Below are 22978 nucleotides of genomic sequence, written 5' to 3'. Positions count from 1 at the left end.
AGTCATTACTCCGGTGGTTTTGGAGTAGCTGAAAACGAATATTACGATGACTATATGATCTCCAAGGTATCTGGTGCCCAGAGTGGACCTAGTCTCTTTAAGTTTTGTGTTAATTTATTTACATAAATATATAAATACAAAAAATTTTTTACTAAGTATAAAAAGATGATTAACAAATAAGCGTATTATTCAAATTTACTTCTTCCTCATATTCTTCTGCATCAGATAATTGATTTTCTTCATAGTTCTTCATATTTGTGCAATTTTCAACCAGCACAATTTTTATGTGCCAAATTGCAAACCAAGCCATTCTTTCAACATCCACATTTTTATATAAAAAATGGTAATGAGAAGAATGAAAACTTTGAGGTCCATTGCTGAGAAATATATAGACAGACTACCAAAAAACCAAGTATGAAATATCTGTAAAATACACGACATTGTACGATAAGGAAGACGGAAATGGAACCAGTATGTTAGACGAATAAATGGCGTGAGACTAGCCCAAATAGCAAGGGATTTAAAACTTACAAGCACCATTCCACCAGACCCTTTAAAAGAAGACGACATAGCTAATAGCATTGATTATAAACCACACCCACAACCACACACATGTGTGGTTTATAATCAATGCTAATAGTCAACATCACAAATTCGACTACATCCCTAAGATTAGACAAGAACAGGCCTAGTATAAGAAGAAAAAGATCAAAATTATTTTCAATTCGATTGACATCGGTTGTTTAGAAAAACTTTTAATTTTCTTTTTTCTGTATAGATATTTTGATTTCCCAATTTTGTAGTTTTGAACACAAACCATATGGTCTGTGGTTTTGAATGCGTTAGTATTTAAATTTTGTTATTTTATTGTATTTTGGTCACAAAGGGGAAGGTGTGACGGAAAATCGCCACATTTATCTGTTTTGGATTCAGAATTTTAAAATTTACTTAAAATTATACAAATATTAAGATCACTCTGTAAAAGATTGATGTTGTCACATTTTAAGAAATAGCTCATTTTTATGGTACGCGAATTTGTTGTTTTACTTTTTTTTTGTTGATTGCTTTAATAACATTTTGTTAAACTGACATTTCACATCACCTTTTATTTTCGTAATGTTGCAAACCGAAATATCCAAACATGTACATTTTCCATTGGACACGTACTAACCGCACGAGCCCAAATTCAAATTCGTCTGTTGTCGGTATGCGATGTGACAATTTCACTCTAATTTGCTGACAAGTTGTCGACAGACTGTTTAGTTAGATGATAGCCATTGATTATTCTGAATAGTCCTCTATTAATAGACATAGCAATAAGTTTTAGTATCGTTAAGTTACATGCAAGAACCATTTATCTCAAATATTTTCACTTTTTATTTTTGAATATTAGATCAATTCCGTGTGTAGTGTTTGCAGTCGCTGTCTGGAGTACATTGAGTAGCTTTATATAGTTGATTAAATGTCATTGCCAGTCCAAAAACCGGATTAAGGAGGAAATTTGATTTCCTAGCTAACAAGCCTAGCAGCCTATCCGCATAAATTTGAAATGTGACAGGTATATTATTCTGAAGCTATTTGTATATTATCAATATACCCGTGACAGGTATAATCTTTGGAGCATGCTGAAATCTACAGAAGCATGGAATAATGTAATAACGTATATATGTCACATTGACATATATACATTCTTCTTCTTTAAGTTCCATCTTCTATCGAAGGTTGGAAATCATCAATGATTAATCCAAACCAAACAATTCAATCATCATCATTCCTCGAATTTTGCCTTGCATGATAAACTGCAATAATGTGTATTTTTACCCTCTCATAATATGGCCCAAGTACTCAGGTTTTCTTCTTTTGCTAGTCAATATTATTTCAGCTTCATTTCCTATTCTTCATTTCATTTAGTTTTTTTAAATTCATTCTTCGATATACAGTAATAAACAAAAAGAAGGTAAATATAATTATTGGAGTAAATGCCCTGGACAATTGCAAGGCAGATGACGGGTTCAAAAGTTTTATAATGAACTGTAAAATGTGATGGATGAAGTAAAGAACCCTTTCTTACGGTGCTATTTAGGATGTAGGCGATTGATATCATCATTCTGGCTTAACAACCCTGTGTGGGTTTCAGTGTCATCAAGAATTTCTCTCCAGTCGTTCCTAGCCAATATGTAACGGTAATGATTTAACTAATCATATTTATTTAACATATAAAAAATAATATTTAAATAGGAAAAACAACCCTGTCTAATGCTTTACATTAAATAAATTTGAACGATACTTGTGGCATCGGTGGGCTGTTTGCTTCTAAATATGTGTTGCCTGCAGATTATGTGGGCAGGTCCTGTTGTCGGCTCCAAAGCATGTAAGTAGGGCTTGAAGACAGCTGCATAGGCCCACATCACTCCATAAAGTATTTTCAATAAAATGTTCTAGGAATATCCAATAAAATATTCCAATCAAAATCTCATAAACGCAAGAGAATTCTGCAGACCATAACTTCTTCCGCCAAGCACGTATTCTAATATTTCTCATGTCTTCATCGATGTTATCAAGGAACTTTGTTCTGGGTCTTCCTCTTCTTCTCTTACCAATGGGTATATCAAGGAGCGTTTTCTAGCTGGGTCATTTTGTTCCATCCGCATTACATGCCCTATCCACCTCAGTCGTCCATCTTAATATGTTTTACGATATCTGGTTCCTGATATATTCTATAAAGTTCAAAGTTGTATCGTCTTCTCCACACTCAATTATCATTCAATGCTCCATAGATTCGCCTCAGTACTTGTCTGTCGAAACATGTTTTCATTACTTTTTGTTAGAGTCCAGGTCTCTGAACCATATGTTGGGATTGGGCTCATTATTTGTTTTGTAGAGTTTTATTTTTGTATTTCCCGATATAATTGTGGATTTAAGGAAGAGATGGAGCCCAAAACATCATCTGTTAGCAATGCAAATTCTGCGGTAGTATTATTTTCAGTGTTAACGAGCGCTGTCAGGCGATTGACATGGCCATCCTTATTTTGCTGGTAGCTATTCGAAATAGTACGGTAAACTTATTGAACCTTTTTAGGTTCTGGAGCCGAGAATTTCTTCTTCTTCCTGGTCCGATTTTGTCATACACTTTGCCCACAGTAAAGAACCACGAGACAGTATTACGGGTGAGTACCTTCAATGCCAGAATCAAAGACTCAGGAATTGTCAGAGACAAAAGGAAGGTTAACCGAAAATATAAGCAATAATAATCGAGAACTTATAACGTGTCAAAAGGACTGCTGTTGTCGATATAAATATTGTCCAATTTTCGTTATTTTATTGAGTTTTATAAAATCACCCGTAACATACATGATGGCTGTAAATATTTTCTCACGAAATTATTTTGTTAGAACCAACCACATTTATTTTGACAAGCCTTTTTATAAATTTACCGCTTGAATACTTCATGTGCCGTGCGGTCTGTTAGAATCTTTACTGTCCATTCAAAGATTCGACCAAAAATATACCGTTAGTTTGGTAAACTGTACCGCCACGTCTTGTTTGCAAAATACTCCGTTGCTTTGTTACTCACATTGCTCAATTGCCGCCTGTTTTTGACTTTAAATATGAAAACTAATCCCTTAGGAAGTGACCGAAAGATATACCGTTAGGTAAAATAAGGGTATCTCCCTATGTAAATATTTCTCTATAAAAAAGAATATTTTTATATATAATATATATTTCCAATGTACAAAATGTGAGCGAAGTTCTACTAGGGTGTTTTAAGACCCCTGTCAATGGGTAAGATATTTTTTTTATATTTTTTAAAAGGCTGACATTTGATATTTTTGAATTTTGATTTAGTGACTATGACCATCTTTTAATTAATGATATTTACATTTTCCCTTTGTTTTGCGAACATCCAATTTCCGTTTTGTCGGGATTCAAACATTTAAAACTAACAATTTAAACAGTGGCATCCTTTTCTTTTGAAGACTTGTTATCTTCCCTGTTTCGAGCCATAGTGTACCGGTGTTCTAAGATTAATCCTTCATAACCATTAGGTATGGTAGACTATTTAGATCACTAGGTATGGTACAAACTAATAGGAGCGTTCTAAGTCAAAAAAAAATTAATAAATAATACAAGAGGACAAAAATAAATTATAGATCAAACAGAGCAATACATCATCATAATTATCATTGGTGCTACGGCCTAGTAGAGCCTCGAGCTTCCTAGGTTTATTTTTCCATTCGGTATTATTCTTTGCAGCTTAGTGCCAGTTTCTCACACCGGTTTTCCTAGCATTCGTATCTACACCAACTTTACCAACTTGGACAATCTTATTAGCTTTAAATTAAGACTTCAACCATGAAGTCTTTCTTCGTCTTCAACCATGAAGCAAGTTCTTCATGGCGAGATCGGTATGGTATTGATACAAGCATGCTGTTTAGGGTGGCAGTGAATAAAATTAAGATAGCTATGATGGTAACCAACCTTCTGAAAGCACATGGTACATGAAGAAGAAATGGGTTTTTCATTTATACCTCAGGATTATAAATGTTAAATCAGTTATTGTTGTTCATTTAAAAATATTTTACGAGAGTTAGATTCTGTCGAGAGCAGAGCGATAATGCGAATTCCAGATATTTAACTTTGGCTCGCTTTTCAATTTAATGACCTCTTAAATATTATCCTTAAACGATCATTTTGATTGTAGCTATTATTTCCTTGTACCATTTAACTTTATTAATATATTTTGGGAATCAAGCACAAATGCAATTGCATTCCTAAAATATATTAAATATATTAATTAAAATTTTGATTCTTCTTTAATTTCCCCCCGCCTGTCTTACCCAACTTTAAAGAAAACGATTAGTACCTGTCAGAAAAAGACAAACGACTAAGAAACAAGACAAGGACGCGAACATTCTTAACAATTTTTCTTGTCGACGCCATGCTATTCGTCACCTTTATTTATCCAAGCGAGTTAATAGACAATAAAGGAAACATTCGAGAAAATAATTGACTGAGCTTCTGTAACTTGTCTCTTACAATATATTCCTTGAATACTAATTTCAAGTGAAACGAAATAAGTGAATGAATTACCATTTGTTTACGACATATAGCTTGTAGGTAGATCGTGTAACTTTTGTTTCCGAATAAACATAAAAATAAATAGCACTATTACGACCATATCAGATGTGTAGTGGTCATGGATGTTTAGAAATAAAATAAATATTAACATTTTGATTACCTTATTTTTCATCTATTTTGTATGGCTTTGTGAGTTATAACTTCTGTAAAAATATCATAAGTAATATACCACTTCCGAATGGATATGTTGTTAAGAGGGAAAGATCTGAAATGTTCGTTGGTATTGTTATTTTTTTAACTGGCGATTGGGGTCAGCTGAACTGGGAAAAGTTTCAGGTCCGGGAAACAAAAAAAACGGCGCCAATCAACGGTTCATTAATAGCGAGCGATAGAGCAATTACTCTTCTAAACATAATCAAAAATTATAATCGCATACATAGTTATTTATAAACTTGATAACCCTATGGATCGTAAGACTAAAATATTTAAAAAATTGACAAGTTAATACCAATCATCTATGTGTATTATAGCATTGATATATGAACCAAAAGCTAGTAATAAAAAAACATAGTAAACTACTAAGCTTATAACTTGGAGTAAAATTAAGGGAGCAAAACAGTTTTAACGAAAGGCAAACAATTAAAAAAAAAATAGTCTAAAACTAAATTAGCTCCCTTAATAAAAAACGACAGTATTCACATTATGTATTTCAAGTTTACAATATATTCTTATTTATATAAAAATATTCATTTTATATCAATTATAATAAAATAGATTTTGAGTCGTTTTATTTGCAAATTCATTATTGATTTCTTCTCGATGTCAATATCTACTGAAATATCTTTCTCAATTGACTTGAGCATAAATGATTCTAATGTATTTTGATCTATTATTAATCTTGGGTGGAAGGCCTCAGTAATAAAAGTAAAAGCTATGCCTATATCAGATCATAAGCTGCTAAAAATGAACTGCAGGCACAAACTACAAATATTAGAAGACACAAATAAAACATGGATGGAATAAAATTATTCTACAGATTATGTTTGCCTTTATTTATTTTACCTTATTTTACTACGTTTTTTGTTGCCTTTTTGTCGTTTTAAGTTCAAAGTTCATTAAAGGGTGGTGTACCTACTGTTATGAGTGCTAACGTCTACAAGAAAACCAGAGAAAGCTGATTTTTACCGAGCAACTGATGCAACAAATACGGACTGATATTGAAAATGGAAAATCGAAAATGCAAATATCTAGAGAACTGAATATTCCTGATGCCACTATTCGCAAGTACTTAAAATGTGGCACGGTACCTATATGTTTAGGTAGATTCAAATGTGTTTTTTCTAATGATATGGAAATCCAGCTAGCATAACACCTAAGGCTACTTAAAGGTTTTATGTATAGATAAGAAAAGACCTTATTTGACTACGCAGTGATGAATGGTATTGAACATCCTTTCAATTCAACTAGGAAAGCTGCAGGTGACAAGTGGGTTAGGAACTTTTATCTTTGACCGAAATTAACGCGTTGAAAATATTTCCATAGGGAGGATGAGTTTTAATAAACCTCAAATTGATGGATTTTTTGACAACCTTAAATGCTTGTATGAAAAGTTTAATTTTCCTTCCAACCGTGTTTATAACATTTATAGCAAATAAAGGAAAAATAACTGTTGGAAAGTTGGTCGCAAGTGCAGAACGTGGTCAGTTAATCAAGGCAGTTTGTTGATTTAACGCTAGAGGAAAATACGTAGCACCAGCATTGATGTTTCCCAGGAAAAGGATGCGCGAAGATCTCTACAAAGAAGCTCCAAGTGGAACTTCAAAATTATTTTCAGAATGAAGGTTCTAAATGCAGACTTTTTCTTTCAGTGGATCCAACATTTTCACCAAGCAGTGAGATCTAATCAAAAAACACTTGTTTTGCTTCATTTTGATAATCATATTTCACATTGTACCCTACAAGTCATTAATTTTTTCCGAAAAAATCATATTCATCTTGTGAATACTCCACCCCACACAAGTCACAGACTTCAACCGCTTGATAAAGGGTTTTTTGGGACTTTTAAGTCGACTTGTAGTCAATTTTGTGACAGCTGGCTCGTCAGTCATCCTGGTAAAGTTATTAACCAAACTGACGTAGCTGGTTTTTTTTTCATACAAACACTGTATAAAGTTGCTAACATTGAAAAGGCTGTATATGCTTTTAAATCGACTGGAATTTTTCCGTTCAACCCACTAATATGTTCAATAGACGACTTCGCTCCTTCTACGATAAGTGATAGACCATACACCCAAAACCAACCTGAACGAGAAATATTGACGGTGGAAGCAGCAGAATCTGCCTCAAACAGTGAAAACAAAAAGGAGATAGAATCTGTTAATATATGGGAGGAAATTTGTGGAAGTAAAAAAAATTCTCTGTTGGTGAATTAGAAGTGATGGATTGTGAAATTTTCTTAGATATCATTAATGAAAAAAAAAATCAGTAGCTTAGTCAAAATTTGATCTTTTGAACACACTACTTTTAAGCAGAATGGATCAAGTTGAAATAATAGATGTTCCTGATTCAACATTAATAAGGATTAGCAAAGTATAGATGGTCCAAAAGACAATCAAGCTTAAACAAGTTCTGGCAATATCAACTAACTCTTCTATGGACAAAGTTGAGTCATCAACTTCCATTCAGTCTCCATCCGAAATTAGGCCACTACCAAAAATGGAATGTTCTGAAGAAATAGAAGACTCAAAAATCAGAATTTTTAACCAGTACGCCGTCACCAGAAACCAGAAGCTCAAAGAAAAAATTCCAACAAAAAAAAAGCTAGAAAAGTCAAATAGATGGGAACAGACGTGAAAATGAAAATCAGAACACTGAAGGGAAAAGTTTGAATCCTAAAAAGTTGAAAAGAAAGGTGTTGTCGAAAATGGAATCTGCTAAAATAAGTATTGAGGATAAAGAAAATAAGTCGGAATTAAACCAAATGTCAGAGAAAGGCATTTTGTTCTGCATGTAATGAACAGTTTGTGGAACCACCAGATGAAGAGTGGATTTAGTATACTTTGAATATGAATAAACTTATATGCAACAGATCAGATAAGTCATTTTTCTTTTCTTTGGACGTTCCTTGCTCTGATGTGTTTTTAAAAGGTATGCGCACTTAGGAAATCTACTTAGTAGGTACTTTACACTCAAAAAGTATTGACATTTTTCTATCTAATTATATTACATACTTCAGCCATTACTTATTTCATAATTAAAACCTAACCATTTCTTTTATAATGGACAAAATAGGTTACGTTGTTACTTTTGGGCCACTTTATCCTATCTGTCTCTATTCTATATATCTTCTCTAATTTTATATAAATCTAGGCAACATTGTAAGTTTCTTACGTACATTATTCACATTTAAATGTAATGTATATTTTATGCAAGATAAAAGCAATCATTGTTTTATGGAATTTCACATAAATTAATGAAGTAATCGACAAAATTTGCCTCAAACTGAATACACCTATTAATTATTTTTTAAAAAACAAAATTTAGATTTTCTGTAAAAGCTTTTTATTTGACTAATAGGTTAAAGTTTAAAAATATTTCCGCTCTTGATTTTTATGTTTAATTTCAAATCAAACATCGAAATCTCTCTGTAAGTTGACCTAGAATAGACGGTATGTATTTCCATTTCAAATTGTACGAGTACGTTATGCAACTCTAACTACACGATGCGTTGTGTAATGCAACTGAAAACTGATTTATTGACGGAAAATTAATGTATCTACTGGTCGGTTGTCTAACGACCACGAGAATTTATTTGAGGCGACGTTATATTGAAGTTTTCTGTCATCCAGGTTACGCTATATCAAATTTTATGATGTATATTTAAATTAAAGCTTCTTCATATACCTTTTCCATTGCATTGGAGAAATATCATTATATCTATGTATAAATGAAATACTTGAGAGACAGAGTCAATAAACCATCCTATTAAAATTACTCAAGTTATATTTTAAAAACTGTAATTAATAACAGAAAAACATTTCTCCTAGATAATAACAATTCCCATTCGTTTCTTATTCTCGAACATGGATGTTAAATTCATAAAATGTTATACAAAGTGAACCAAAAGTTTGGAAACGCGAAAATGATCTCTTAAATTGATTATTCGAATTGTAAAAAAACCGGGATACGCGTATTCTGCAATATGGAGATTTCAAATTTGATGCTTGCAATGTTGCCAGAGTTACCACTTTTCTGATACCATTAGTCACGTTGATTTTTTAAATACAAAATTCAACATAATATATTATTGTATTATTATTCTAATCTTCGATACGAGTTCAATCATATATAAATAAATCTTCTCAGTGCCAAATAATTTCGAAATAATTCAGTAAATATAGAATTCTGTGATTTTGACATTAATTCATGAAACTAGAGGTGGGCTAAATATCATTACCCTGTGATTAGAAAATAACAATCACGACCTGTGAATAACAACAAAATATAGTGTGACTGTGATTTCGGTCTTATTCCCCTTCTATGTATCTAGTTCTTGATCGTCAAAACGTGGTATTTCACGTTCTCCTCTAAGTCGCAAAGTTGTGAAATGAGAGACGTGTAACAAGATAACAAGGAAGGTAGTCGGCAGTATTGTGAAATCTCTTTCTAATGAGGAATCCATAGGGAAAGTGGATATAATATTATATCGTCTTTGGAGGAATATGAACATCGCCAGTTTAGTGTAATACTAGTAAGTAAACAAATATTATTTGAAGACAATGAAAAGGATATTTAGAGTTTTAGTTTATTGAATTTGTGTAACTCGTCGTAATTGTAACGATATTTAATTATTTCATTCTCATACATTTTAAAAATGCTGGTGTCAAATATAAAAAGAAATATTAGTAGTTTTTGGAACTTTTTTTTAAGGAATTTATGATTATGATAACGACGTTAATTTGATTATTGAAGACATGACCGCTAAGGTAGGGCAATAAGTGATGTACAGACCAACCATGGGACATCATAGCATACACCAAGAACACGTAGATAGGTATAATATAAGAGCACATTCTTTAAAACTCGAGATACATCACCAAACGTGGACATCTAATAAGAAGGTATCAGAAAGTGCAAAAGGCTGAAGCCTATCGAGCAAATCGAAAGAAGAACTATCATCACAAAATTAATACTAAATTAATTTCGATTTTTGAATTTTTATAGAATTTCGATTTTGAATCAGATTTACAATGTTAACATTATTATCCTTTATTCTCATTAAGTCTTCGGTTTTTTTTTTATTTCGGTCCTATTGGTTTTTATTAGTTCTTTTGTAAAATATTCGATTTTGTTACGATAAGTCAAATTTTTTAAGTAAAAACCTCATGCTTTCAATAAGAATATCTTTCTGAATACCAAGCGTATATTTTGTAATTTCTTTCAATATATAATTTATTATAAACGATCTTGTTACTTACCATACTGTACATGGACGATTTCCTTTTCAGCTGTCGCTGGAGATGATGGCGTGCCCGGTCTGGACGACTCCTGGCTCTCGTCTTCGAAGGCATCGTTGATGGAACCGTGGGGTTTACTCTCTAAAGCTTGCAGCTTGCGAGAACCTCGCAATGATCGGTTTAGGAATTCATTCTGGGCTGCTAATCGATCTTCTTCTTCTTTGCGCTTTCTAATTTGTTCCTAAAACAAAAGAGAACTTTTTTAGTTTTAATTCTGCTGATATACCGATGGTTACAATGTGTTCCCTTCACAAAATATGTCAAACGAATTCTTACGAATTACGAAATCTTATTATAGTAAGACATGTGATTTAAACTGCTGTCCTCAGATTTAGCCTACAAGGCTTGTCTTTGAACGATATCGCAAAGGTGACGGTTCGTTGGCGAACGGTAAATTAAATTGCAAAGTGAAAAGGATAACAGATAGTAAAAAAATGTTGAAGAGTGAGGAGCAAGGGCTAACAAGAGGAATCCAAGGCAACCCCCTAATAGATAAACATATGATCTAAACAAAATTATATGAAACTGGTTAGCAGTTGCACAAGATAGAAAAACTTAGAATTGTTTAGAGAATGCCTATGCCATGCAGCAGACTAAAGTGGCTAAAAATTGTGTATAAAATATGCAGTTTGTATTAAATAGAAGTAAACCTAATACGGAGTGCACTAGTCTTTTACGGACTAAAAGTTTGTGTCTTAAACACCGATATTCGACGGGAAATCTTCATTCCGTCTTAGCAGCAAGTTCTATCTACACAGCTAAAAATAGCGAAACACGTGTCATAGAATGGCAGGTTTGACGGGATGTGAATATTCGTGTTGTCGGTCACAATTTGGAGAAGAAGAACAAAAAGATTTTGCTACTTTATCCTCTATTGAAGAAGTTCATCTAAAATTAGATAAATAGTTAGATGAACTGATGATGTGAATAAATTCATATACCAAACCGTCTTCAATATAGGATGAAGTAGCGTAGCAAGATCGTTTTGTTTTTCTTGTCCAAACTGTCCAAACATTTTGTCTTTACGTACGTACCTCTGAACACTTAGGGAATACAGAAATAATGTTATGACAGTCTTTTGATACCAATTCATACTGGAAATCTTTTTTGAATTTGAAAGTAAATTTTTGAGAAGTGGGTTTTTTTGTTTTAAATGGGAAAGTGATAGCGGTTTGATTTTTTTAAAAGAAATTATGGAAAGGATTAGAAATTGGAGGAAATATTTGGAAGCCGAAAGGAGGAGAATCTGCTGTTTAACGAAGCTAGAGAAAATCGAATCCAGGAGAAAAATATAGTGCCGATAGTTTTTTTTTGAACAGTGAAAGAAAATTTTAATTTGTGAGAAATCGTGTATTCTGCGTTGGAGAATTGGCAGTGTAAAAAAGTTTGCAGAATTTGTAGCCAAAAGGAGATAGAAACGTATGGAACGTAGGCGCAAAATTTCGGGCAAATGCTTTTTAAATGCATTCATTTTTTTCGAATCCTGAGAAAACTAATAAGTATTTTTGAAAAATTTAAACGCAGAATGAAAGATTACATTATTAATGAGGGCCGAAAGTCCCTGAAAACTTCTATAATGTTTATTTTAATAAGTTACAGGGGTGAAAAAGAAGAGAAAATTTAGTGTAATTTTTAATTTCAAATATCTCATTCAAAAAAACTTTTTATTTATTCTAAGGGACTTTCGGCCCTCAGTAATAATCCAATATTTCATTCTGCATTTAAATTTTTCAAAAATATTTATTAGTTTTCTCAGGATTCGAAAAAAATGAATGCATTTAAAAGCATTGGCCTGAAATTTTGCGCCTACGCTCTTAACACGTTTTTTGATGGACAGTCCTGTTTTTATAAGCAGAATCAGGAAAGGATTTTTTTGCTATTGAGCTAATCCTTAGTTAGTTAATCCTTTTAGTAAAGTACAGAGGCAAATTGTTGAGAGATATAGAGAGAAGAGAGAATAAGATATATCAGATTTTGGAAATCTTCGGTGGAAAAAGTAAGTCGACTCACAATTTCTTATTACAACATTGGATGACGAGGAAAAGGGGATAACTTTACTTACTGCTAGCAGTAAATCCTCATCTTCTTCCTGGTAGAAACTCTACATAGTTAAAAAAAACTTATTGGCACGAACTAAACTTTCCTGCAAGTTTATCGCCGTGGTGTGGACAGTTTGTCTCAATTTTTTTTGTCATAAAATTCAGCATATTATGTGCTTGGTCCAAAGCCGACATTACGACGTAGATCACGCAAATAGAATATGATTCTGAGGCTATTCCATTGCGGCATAATTTACATAAACCAATAATATATATTTTTCTGGAAATTCATCACAAGTATCGTAGTTAAAATTATTTATTTTTGACGTTTCGACTTCCAGTCCAGAAATGGTTCCAACAATTTTCGGAATGAAATTCGAAACATCAAAAATATGTAAATTTATTTATAATTATTGTGAGAATATACAAAGTATGCAAATAAAAGATTTTAAGTATTACATATTATATACCCTTTCATTGGCAATAAACATATAAATGTAAACAAATAATACCACAGGTATGTAAATACAAAACTTTAAATTTTATAACCTAGATTTAAAACTTGTTTTTAATCTTCATAGTTTGGGTTTATACAATATTATCAACTAGCGAACTTCAAATAAAATATTTACAATAACAAAACAGCAATAGCGATTTTTAACTTTGCTTAGGTAATCACCGGGTTCTAGTTAATAATAGCTGATTACATAATCAGCAATAAATTTTTTCATGACGTAGTAAATTTTTTTATTGAAATCTGAATAATTATTTTATTTTAACATGTGTATCGATTATACCGTAAAAAGAATTGTTTGTGCTTATAAAAACAATCATTAGATCATTCCAATTTTTTATTCAAATACATAAAATCACATCGACCACGCATCTCTATTCTATACACAAAGATTACATGTTTTTTCACCCTAAAAAAGAATCAGAAATTAGATTTTACGTATTAGTTTTCCCACAATATGTGTTTATTCTACATTATAATAATTTGAAAAAGACAAAATACAAATACTGACATAAAATAAAATGATACTTTATTAGAATAATATCTTTTATATAATTAATATTTTGTAATAGTATAGATCTATAATCATTTCAGGAGTCAATGCTTTTTTATTTTCATTCTCTTTTCTCTGTAAAACTTCTCATGCATCTTTTTCACCTATGCGAGGCACTATGTTGTTCCGAATGAAGTGACCAACACTAAACACCCATCATGTTGGTGTTCCAACATCCCTGGTATAGTTTCTCCATAACCTTGATATCCTGGTGGAATCGTTCGCTTTGTTCTTCACTTACATCACCCAGACTTCCGGAATTAAATTTTGCAAAAACTATTCAACCAATCTGACCTATCATTTGCACACAATTCAAAAGTGATAAGGCCCTCAAGTTCAGAGACATTTAAACAAACTTTAATAGATATTAAATTTAGTTAATACCAACATTCAAAAATAACGATTTTGTTATTCATTTTACAATAACTTTTTTGTTTATTAACCGATTTTAATTCAACATATCTAATTTTGTTTATCTTTTTCCACAAAAAAAGTTGACTGTTGTCGTCAAATCTCTAAATATACAAGTTTTTAATTTTTGAGCAAACAAAGACAATGCTATAAAAACGCCCCAAAAAAAACTAAAAACGGTAGAGGTCAGTGAAAATAGAAGTTACAGCGATGTAACAAAGAATGCAAGGAGACATGCACCATCGCAACAAGGAAAAGAAACTGATATTACATTAAAAATGATATTGGAAAAGCTCACCAAGATTGATGAAAAAATAAATCAAATCGATATCAGAGTTACCCGACTAGAGCATAACGGTAAAGGAGCTATTCCGAAAATCAGAAATGGCTAAAAACCTCCGAATAATGGCGTAGAACGCAAATGGACTGTTACAACATCAAATCGAGTTGCAAGCAGTACTAGACATTGAGAAAATTGATCTGTGTCTCATTTCTGAAACACACTTCACTAAGCAGTCATATGTAAATGAAAATTTAGGGGGTATAGAGTATATTCCTGTGTACCCAGATAATGTAGATATAGGAGAAAGCGCTATTATAATTAAAGACAACATCTTGCATCATGAGGAATTAAAATATGCAACTGAGTACATACAAGCTATAACAGTATATGTGAAAATGAAAACACATACCGTAAATATAAGTTCAATATATTGTCCTCCTAGACACTCCATTAAAAGATAACAATATATAGAGTTTTTCGAACACTTTAGAAAAAAGGTAGATCATTGGTGGCGACTTTAATGCAAAAATACCCACTAGGGCTCTAGGCTAACTACAACTAAAGGAAAATAACTATTGTCAGCTGTTAAAGAACAAAAGGGTGAAGTACTATCTACTGGTAGACCAACATACTGGCCTACCGATAGGAACAAACTTTCAGACCTGATAGATTTCGTTATTTACAAAAATATCTCAGCTAACTATCTGGATATCAATGACGGCTGGAACATGAATTCTGATCACTCGCCGATAATTGTAACTATGAGTCATACAGTGATCAAAAAAGAGTTCAATCTAATATTGACTAATACAAAAACTGACTGGGAGAGCTTCAAAATAAACCTTGAACACAAAATTAATCTTGCTGTGCCATTGGGAAACACGAGGCAACTCGATGACAAATTAGAAGTTTTTATAAAAAATATCAAACAGGTAGCTTGAAAAATACTCCCAAACTAACTTCTAGAACAAAATGGAACAACTATCCTAAAGAAATTAGAGAACTCATAGTAGAAAAAAGAAAGTTAAGAAAAAAATGGCAGCAATACAAAGCTCCACGAGACAAAAATAGTATAAATAATGCTACACAAAAACTAAAAAGGGAGATACAGAATATAAAAAGTTCAACAATTAATTCTTTTTTCAACAAGTAATTTAACAGCTGACCAGAACACAGATTATTCGTTATGGAAGGCAACAAAACGAATGAAGAGACACGAACAGAACGAATGAAGAGACACGAAGAGAACGAACAGAAAGCAGAACGATTTGCAGATCTTTTCAAAAGCACGTTCAAACCTAACGACAATGATGGTGAAGAACTGAGATGGGAAGAATCATTCCAAACCGAAGAAAGAATAACGTTAACATCATTTAGAGAAGTATCAAAAGAGATATAAGAGAATATAAATCCTAAGAAAGCTCCAGGATAGGATCTCATAACAGGAGAACTATTAAAAAATCTACCAAGAAAAGTCATAGTTAAGCTGACACACCTAATAAATGCTGCTTTTAGATTGAAATATGTTCCCAGACTCTGGAAAGTAGCCGAAGTCATTATGATCGAAAAACCAGGTAAACCTCCTAATGATGTGACATCCTATCGACCAATATCACTCCTTCCGATGATGTCAAAACTATTTGAAAAACTTCTATTGAAAAGATTAAAACCAATAATAGAAAGAAAAAAATCTTATACTAAATCATCAATTTAGCTTCAGAAATAATCATTCCACTACAGATCAAGTTCACAGAATAACGAATATAATAGAACATTAGAAGAAAAAAGTCTGCTCCACAATCTTCTTGGGCGTAGCATAGGCGTTGGATAAAGTCTGGCATGAGGGTTTAAACTATAAACTAAGAATGTTCATGTCTAAACAGTATTCAGACATCTTAGAATCATACATTGCGAATAGATACTTCAGAATAAAACAAGAAGAAGTGTACACCGACTTAAGGGAGATCAAAGATAGTGTGCCACAAGGGACTGTATTAGTTCCAGTCCTGTATCTATTCTATACGTGTGACTATCCAGAGCTAGAACAAAACACTATTGCAACCTTAGCGGACGATACAGCCATACTAGCGATAGGAGAGACTAGTGAAGAAGCGACTGATAAGTTGCAACTATCAGTAAATAAAATACGTACTTGGACCAGAAAATGGCGAATAAAATTAACTGAAACTAAATCTGCACACATTAACTTTACAAATAAAAAAATTTCCCAGTTAGAATAAATGACACCCAAGTTTCCTTATGCAGCATCAGCAAAATACTTGGGCATCACCCTAGACGCGAGGCTGCGCTGGAAAGTCCATGTCAAAAAGAAAAGAGGGGACCTTGATATTAGATATAACAAATTGTATTGGCTAATTGGAAAAAATTCAACATTATTCATTCATAATAAACTATCCATTTACAAGGAAGTACTGAGGCCAGTATGGGTATATGGTTGCCAACTCTGGGGCTGTACCAAAGCTACTAATCTACATATTATCCAGAGATTTCAAAACGAAGTACTGAGGAACATTGTTGATGCTCCTTGGTATATCCGTAATAGCAACCACCACCAGGACCTGGGTATGGAAACTGTGACCGAAGTAATCAAGAGAACAGCAGCAAGTCACGAGCAGAGGCTGCATAGTCATGTGAATGTCGAGGAAATCCAGCTTCTTGATGACAATGAACTAAAGAGAAGACTCATAAGGACAAAACCATTTGAGTTAGTGTAAATGTGTAACAGTTTAGTGTAAAAGGCAGAGTATAGTGCTGTGAGGTTATTGCATGTTAGTTGTAGTACATTAGTTGATAGATAATATAAGAGTAAGCCATAAGGTAAGCCCTTAGATTTAAGTATTCGCTGTTTATTAGGTTAGGTCAGAAAATAACTGATAATTGGTGATTTGTAACCAGATAGCAGTATACAAACACCGTACAGGTGTTATACAAAAAAAAAAGGTATGAGCAAACTAATGAGTTTGACGTTTTGATTGTTTTTTTAAAAATAGTTCCATTAAAAAACTGATAACTACCTAGATGAGAGTATTTTTGTAATATCTCATACTGCACATTTCAATTGTCAAACCTGTCTATACACTTGTGATGAAAAGAGATTTATTTTTTACTAACCTAATTGGTCTATTAATCAAAACCTTACTTTAAAGAACTTCGTTGGAAAATCAGGATGTAGTCCAGTGTCATGCAAGAAAAGAATTTGGTAAAATCGTTTTGTACATTTCTTGCTTTGTTGCTGTTAAATTTTGAAACATGGGTAAAAATGGAAGAAATGTCAACTTTATTCAGAATCTGCTAAGATTATCATAATATGTCAAAATGGATAAATATTTTAAAACAAGTTGATAGTTTTAAAACGCTACATTTTTACCACCGGTTGCGTCGAACAGTATTACGGGAAAATAGTGAATATGAATCAAATCATTCTGCTTTCCCGGACAGCACATTTGAAAGTTGATAATTAATTGTCAATCGTTTTCAAAACCATCATTTTAAAACTAATCGAATTAAATGAAAAATACCCGTGTGGCTTTTCAAAAGATTTTTGCAACTTTTTTGTTATTTTCTGGTTAACGCCACTTTATTTTAGATCAAAGCTTGTATTGAGACCGACATTTATTTGTTTAAAATTCGAATTCCATCGAACAGATTAATCAATTGTTTTTATGAGAAATTCGTGTCTATTATTATCTTTATTAAATTCAGTCTGAGTGAGGTTTTATCGATATTTAGACAATAACCATATATAAAACATGTTAGTTTGTTTACTTTCAAAACCATGTAAAACGATGCTATAGGTAAATCCAAAATAAATAACCTTGAAATAATTTTAACACTAATATAATTATCATAATAGAAGGTCACGAGGATTAGATCGGTAAATGTATTTTAATTCAAATAGTCGATTTACTTTTTGTAATTTAACAATCAATCGGGTGAAATATTAGTTCCAACAACGTACAACATAACACAGTTTCAGTTTTATGAGCCTAAGAAACACTTTTGATTTATTTAATTTGTTGATAATGTTGAATAAAAATTCACTCATTCCAGTATCTACGGTATCAAAAGGATTGTTGAGCTTTGGTGGGGCCGTGTTATCGAGTCATAGGTGACATGGTATGTTGAAGAATCTCCCAAAAATCTCCAGTACTCCAATAAATGACCGTTTTTGAGGGTCATTTTTCATGTCACGACGGATACTTCACTTTTAGACTTTAGTCCAGGGTTGCTTTTTAATAGATTATTCGGGATAACACCAGTAGTATAGAGAATAATAGGTATTGCCTGGGTTTTTTCCATTCTTCATTGTCTCCTTATTTGTATTTCCAGATCTGTACTTGACGATCTTTTCATTGTATTTGTAACATAAATTTTTCCTTTAACTATCGAATATTTAAAATGTATAAAAATTTATTTGATACGCCCCTGACTGGTACGTAAAAATAGTCTGAAGTTTTGTTTAGCCAGGTACAGATGCGAGAGATCTGGGGAAAATGTTAACTACGTAATTGTCGACTTCGAATCACTCCATTTTAAACGCGTTTTAATTCAAATTCCCAACAAAGGGAGAAATCCAGATTGATTGCGAAGTAAAAACTCGTATCGGGAGACACAGACCAGTTCGACAGGGAGAAGTTAGTGGGTAGTCAAGTAGGGTGTGGCGATAGAAGCAAGGAGAACAATTTGGGGTCTGTACGAGGAAGCATTCTTCTCGAGAGTTTTGGAAACCGGCTGTTTGGCTTAATTCAATGAGTTTTCGTTAGAAGAAGGTGATTTTTAGGCTCGAAATATTATGTGGCAATCTTTTTAATATGAGATAATTATCGTTTGTTGTAACTGTGTGCTGTTTGTCCAGTGATTTAATAATAGCGTCCATTAGGGCTAAGTAAGTCGACATGGTTTTAAGGAAAATAGGCAGTCAAGTTTAAAGACTACATATTGTTATCATCCAGGATAACCTGAGGCCCAGTTCTGGTGTTTGTCAGCCTCCATCTTGTGTCTCCCATGGGTCGAATCCAGATCGTTTTGAAGTTTGTGTCGGACAGTGTTTTTTTGTAATAAATTCCAAGGAAAGAAAAGCCTTTCTTTCTAACCAACAAGAAAATTTTTTAAACGGCGTCCTATTTTAAATAGTTTAGGAATCTTCTTGCGTAGTGTTGCCCAAGACATCTCTAAGTATTTTTTTGATTTCTTTTTCGTAATTAGTTTCTCCCGTTTCTTCCAAATGAAAGAATCCTTATCAACGACTCAGCTCTCCAACCAAAATACGAGTACCCATTCGCAAACGTTTCAATTAATTTGCTTACCCTATCTCCAAGCCCAGTAATTGTTCAGTCCCCCCTTCCGACCCCCTATAAGCAAATTATAAATTGTTACATATTTAGCACGTAGATAATTGTTGTTAGGTATTACCATATCAACGTTGTTTGTCTAGCTGATGTATGAACTAGTAGGACCAGTTTGTTAGCTATCTCTTGATGAAGGATCTTTTTTATGAAGTCAAGCCGTTTCTTATATTCAGTTGCAGAAATGCTTGGCACTTGTCGTTTTGGACTTGAGGGTCTTTGACGATGTATTTTAGGTCATATAACCAGATCTTGAATAACGACTAATAAACCTTCTGTTTCAGAGCACATCTTTCCTGATGTCATCCAATAGTTTCACGATATATTGCTCAGATAGTCTTGGCTGATTTCGTTGGGATGTCGCCCATGCAGAGGTTTACCTAATCAGATGAGAATTTGGTCGTCCTTAGAAAGGTGGTTATGCATATTTCTGGTTCCCTCAATTTATTCGGTGTTAAGTCATCCACTACACAAATCGTGCGATATAAAGTAGATGTCTCAGCCTGCATACGAAAACAAGTTCTTAAATAAGCAATATGTTTTTCTAATTGATGACATATATCCTTTGTATGAACTCTGAAGTTAACTTGATTTTTATTTGCTTGTGGTCAATTTTCCGCGCTTGCTTTACTCCGAGAAATTTATACATATCATTTTCACCAATGATCTCATACGGCTGAGATATTTGCATTTCTCATTCTATCTCTTCTAGTAAGACCGCAGCAACATCTCCAGTAATTCATCTCCATGGCTTTTATTTTTTTCGGAGAGGTTTGCTCCATAGAGTCAAATTCTTTCGACAATCATTTTGTACGTGTGCCCCTTGTGAAGATCATTTACTTCGTTTCATACTAGTAGACATTCACTTTTTTTCACATTTTTAAAGTTTTCCGGCCCAGGTCGAAAGAACGCAATAGAAATATAAATATACAATACGCCCCATTCACTGGGTAAATGAAAACAATGACCAAGGTAGAGAAATAAGGACAGGCATTGAAATTGCAAGAAGCATTTATAAAAATAAAAACAATGTTTGTCAATCGAGACCTTCCTCTGGATCTGAGGATAAGAGCCTTAAGATGCTACGTGTTCTCGACTTTGTTGTATGGAATGGAAAGCTGGACACTAAAAGTGGATAATATAAAGAAGTTGGAATCATTTGAGATGTGGTGCTATAGAAGGATTTTGAAAATACCATGGATCTAACGAGTTACAAACGCAGAAGTGTTAAGAAGGCTACAAAAGGATTGCGAGGTCATAAAGCACATCAAAACAAGAAAGCTGGAAGGCCACATTACCAGAGGTGCGAAATATGAGATATTGAGGCTCATAATGCAAGGTAAAATCAATGGTAAAAGATCCATAGGAAGACGAAGAATTTCCTGGCTGAGAAACCTAAGAGAGTGGTATAGTTGCAGCTCAGTTGATCTTTTTAGAGCAGCCGCCAATAAGGTACGGATAGCTGTGATGATAGCCAACCTCCGATAGGAGAAGGAACTACAAGAAGAAGAAGATCACAGAGCAAAGACAACAACATCGTAGAGGCACAAGTGCTATCTGAAAAACTACAGAACATGAAGAACGCCTCTTATATGAGTTAGCAAATATTTCGAATACTTCCCGGGAAAGCTTTTTGAAAAATGATGAAACAATAATTAGTCCGTTAGCAGTAAGAAGAGTTTTTTTAAGAAGAGTTGCCAAGAAACTCAATTCAATAAAGGAAGGAAATCAGGAAGAACCCGAACACCGATGGACACACAATAATTTTGTAAAACGGATAAAAGCAAGCAGTATGAATAGAAAGGTATTAAGTAAATGTGATAGTTTTTTAAATGGGAAAAAAACATGGAAGAAAGAAATTCGTTAATGAAACTTATTCCACTTACATGATTCACCTTCTGATTATGAAGTTAACAACAATTCTTTGTACAACAATAACTCAATTCTTTTGTGTTCTGGTTAAATTTTCCACAAAGAAGAAATACCTCCATTATATCGGATTGATATAAGAGATTACATAGGAATTCATGAAATCTCTAAAAGACAAGACAATGAGACCAAGAGCAAGAGCCCGTGAATTCAAGACCTTCGTTATTTTATAAAAATTCAAAATTTGTCAACGTATGCTCCCAACACAGGAACCAAAGCTGGTACCATTATGAAGTTTAGGTCATCGTGGCCTTGGCGGGTAGACACCCCTAGAGTAGGGAGAGGCAACTTTGAAATCTCAAATGGAAACCGCCATTTTTTATTGTAGATTTGGATTACTTATAAAACAATAAGTACCTTTTATAAGGACCATTTTTTTCGAATTGTTGGTAGATGGCTTTAGAATTGGAAGAAAAGAGATATCGTGATACCTTAGAAAACTTATGATATAATATCCCGAGAAATATATATCCAAATGTAAAACGAAAAAATACTTGTTTAATATTTTTTTAAATCTAAATACGACCATGCACAACCACTCCCTGAGCGTGGGGCGAGGGGAAACATTGAAATCTTAAACATAAAACCACATTATTTATGACACAGTAGGATTCTACGTGAAAAAGTAAACAAGTTTTATCTGATTTTTTTTATTCGAATTCATTATACAGATTAGAAGTCAGCAAGCTAATTTTCATGGTACTGAATGAAGCTTTTTAAGAATATTTTGTAGAATTAGAATCTGCAATAAAAAATGAGGGTTCCTATTTAAGATTTCAAGTTGCACCTCGCACCACCCCAGAGGTCGGGAGAGAGGGAACGTATTTGATGCGATCCGATACATTTTTGAAAAATATTAGACACGTATTTTTTGGTTTTTCGTTTGGAAGTGTAGTTCTCAAGATATTAAACAGTTTCCATAATTTTCCTACGTTATCACGATAAATCGTTTTTGCCGATTCTATCGCCATCTATCAACAATTCGAAAAAAATGTTCCTTATAAAAGATAAGTACTTATTTGTTACGAGAAAACCAAATCTGCAATAAAAAATTTGGGATTTTTGCCAAAAATTTGCCTCCTTCCTGCTCTAGGGAGTTAAGACAGAGACCCGCCAAGGTCACGATAACCCAAACTTTATAGTAGTCGCATCTTTCATACCTATACCTTCATTTTGAGTATGCGCTGGCACATTTTCATCCTTCATAAAATAACGAAGATCTGGAGTTCACGGGCTCTTAGCCTATAAGTTATTTAAGAAAAAAGTAAAAAGACCAGCAGAATCTTTT

At 33.1% G+C, this 22978-nt stretch overlaps 1 protein-coding gene across 3 annotated transcripts in view; it reads right to left on the bottom strand.

Moving 5' to 3' along the window:
- The window catches only part of sdt (MAGUK p55 family member stardust), a 419055-nt gene that overhangs the window by 14279 nt on the left and 381798 nt on the right, over positions 1–22978 (bottom strand). For all 3 annotated transcript variants that reach the window (XM_072530396.1, XM_072530397.1, XM_072530398.1), the window contains one exon: positions 10557–10776. In XM_072530396.1, the coding sequence (XP_072386497.1) occupies positions 10557–10776 (220 nt within the window). The remainder of the gene's footprint in view (positions 1–10556; positions 10777–22978) is intronic.

Source organism: Diabrotica undecimpunctata, chromosome 4 (genome assembly GCF_040954645.1).
Source record: "Diabrotica undecimpunctata isolate CICGRU chromosome 4, icDiaUnde3, whole genome shotgun sequence".
NCBI classification, from domain to species: Eukaryota; Metazoa; Arthropoda; class Insecta; order Coleoptera; family Chrysomelidae; genus Diabrotica; species Diabrotica undecimpunctata.
Note: the sequence above shows the minus strand (reverse complement) of the source record. Positions and strands in the feature narration are given on the sequence as shown.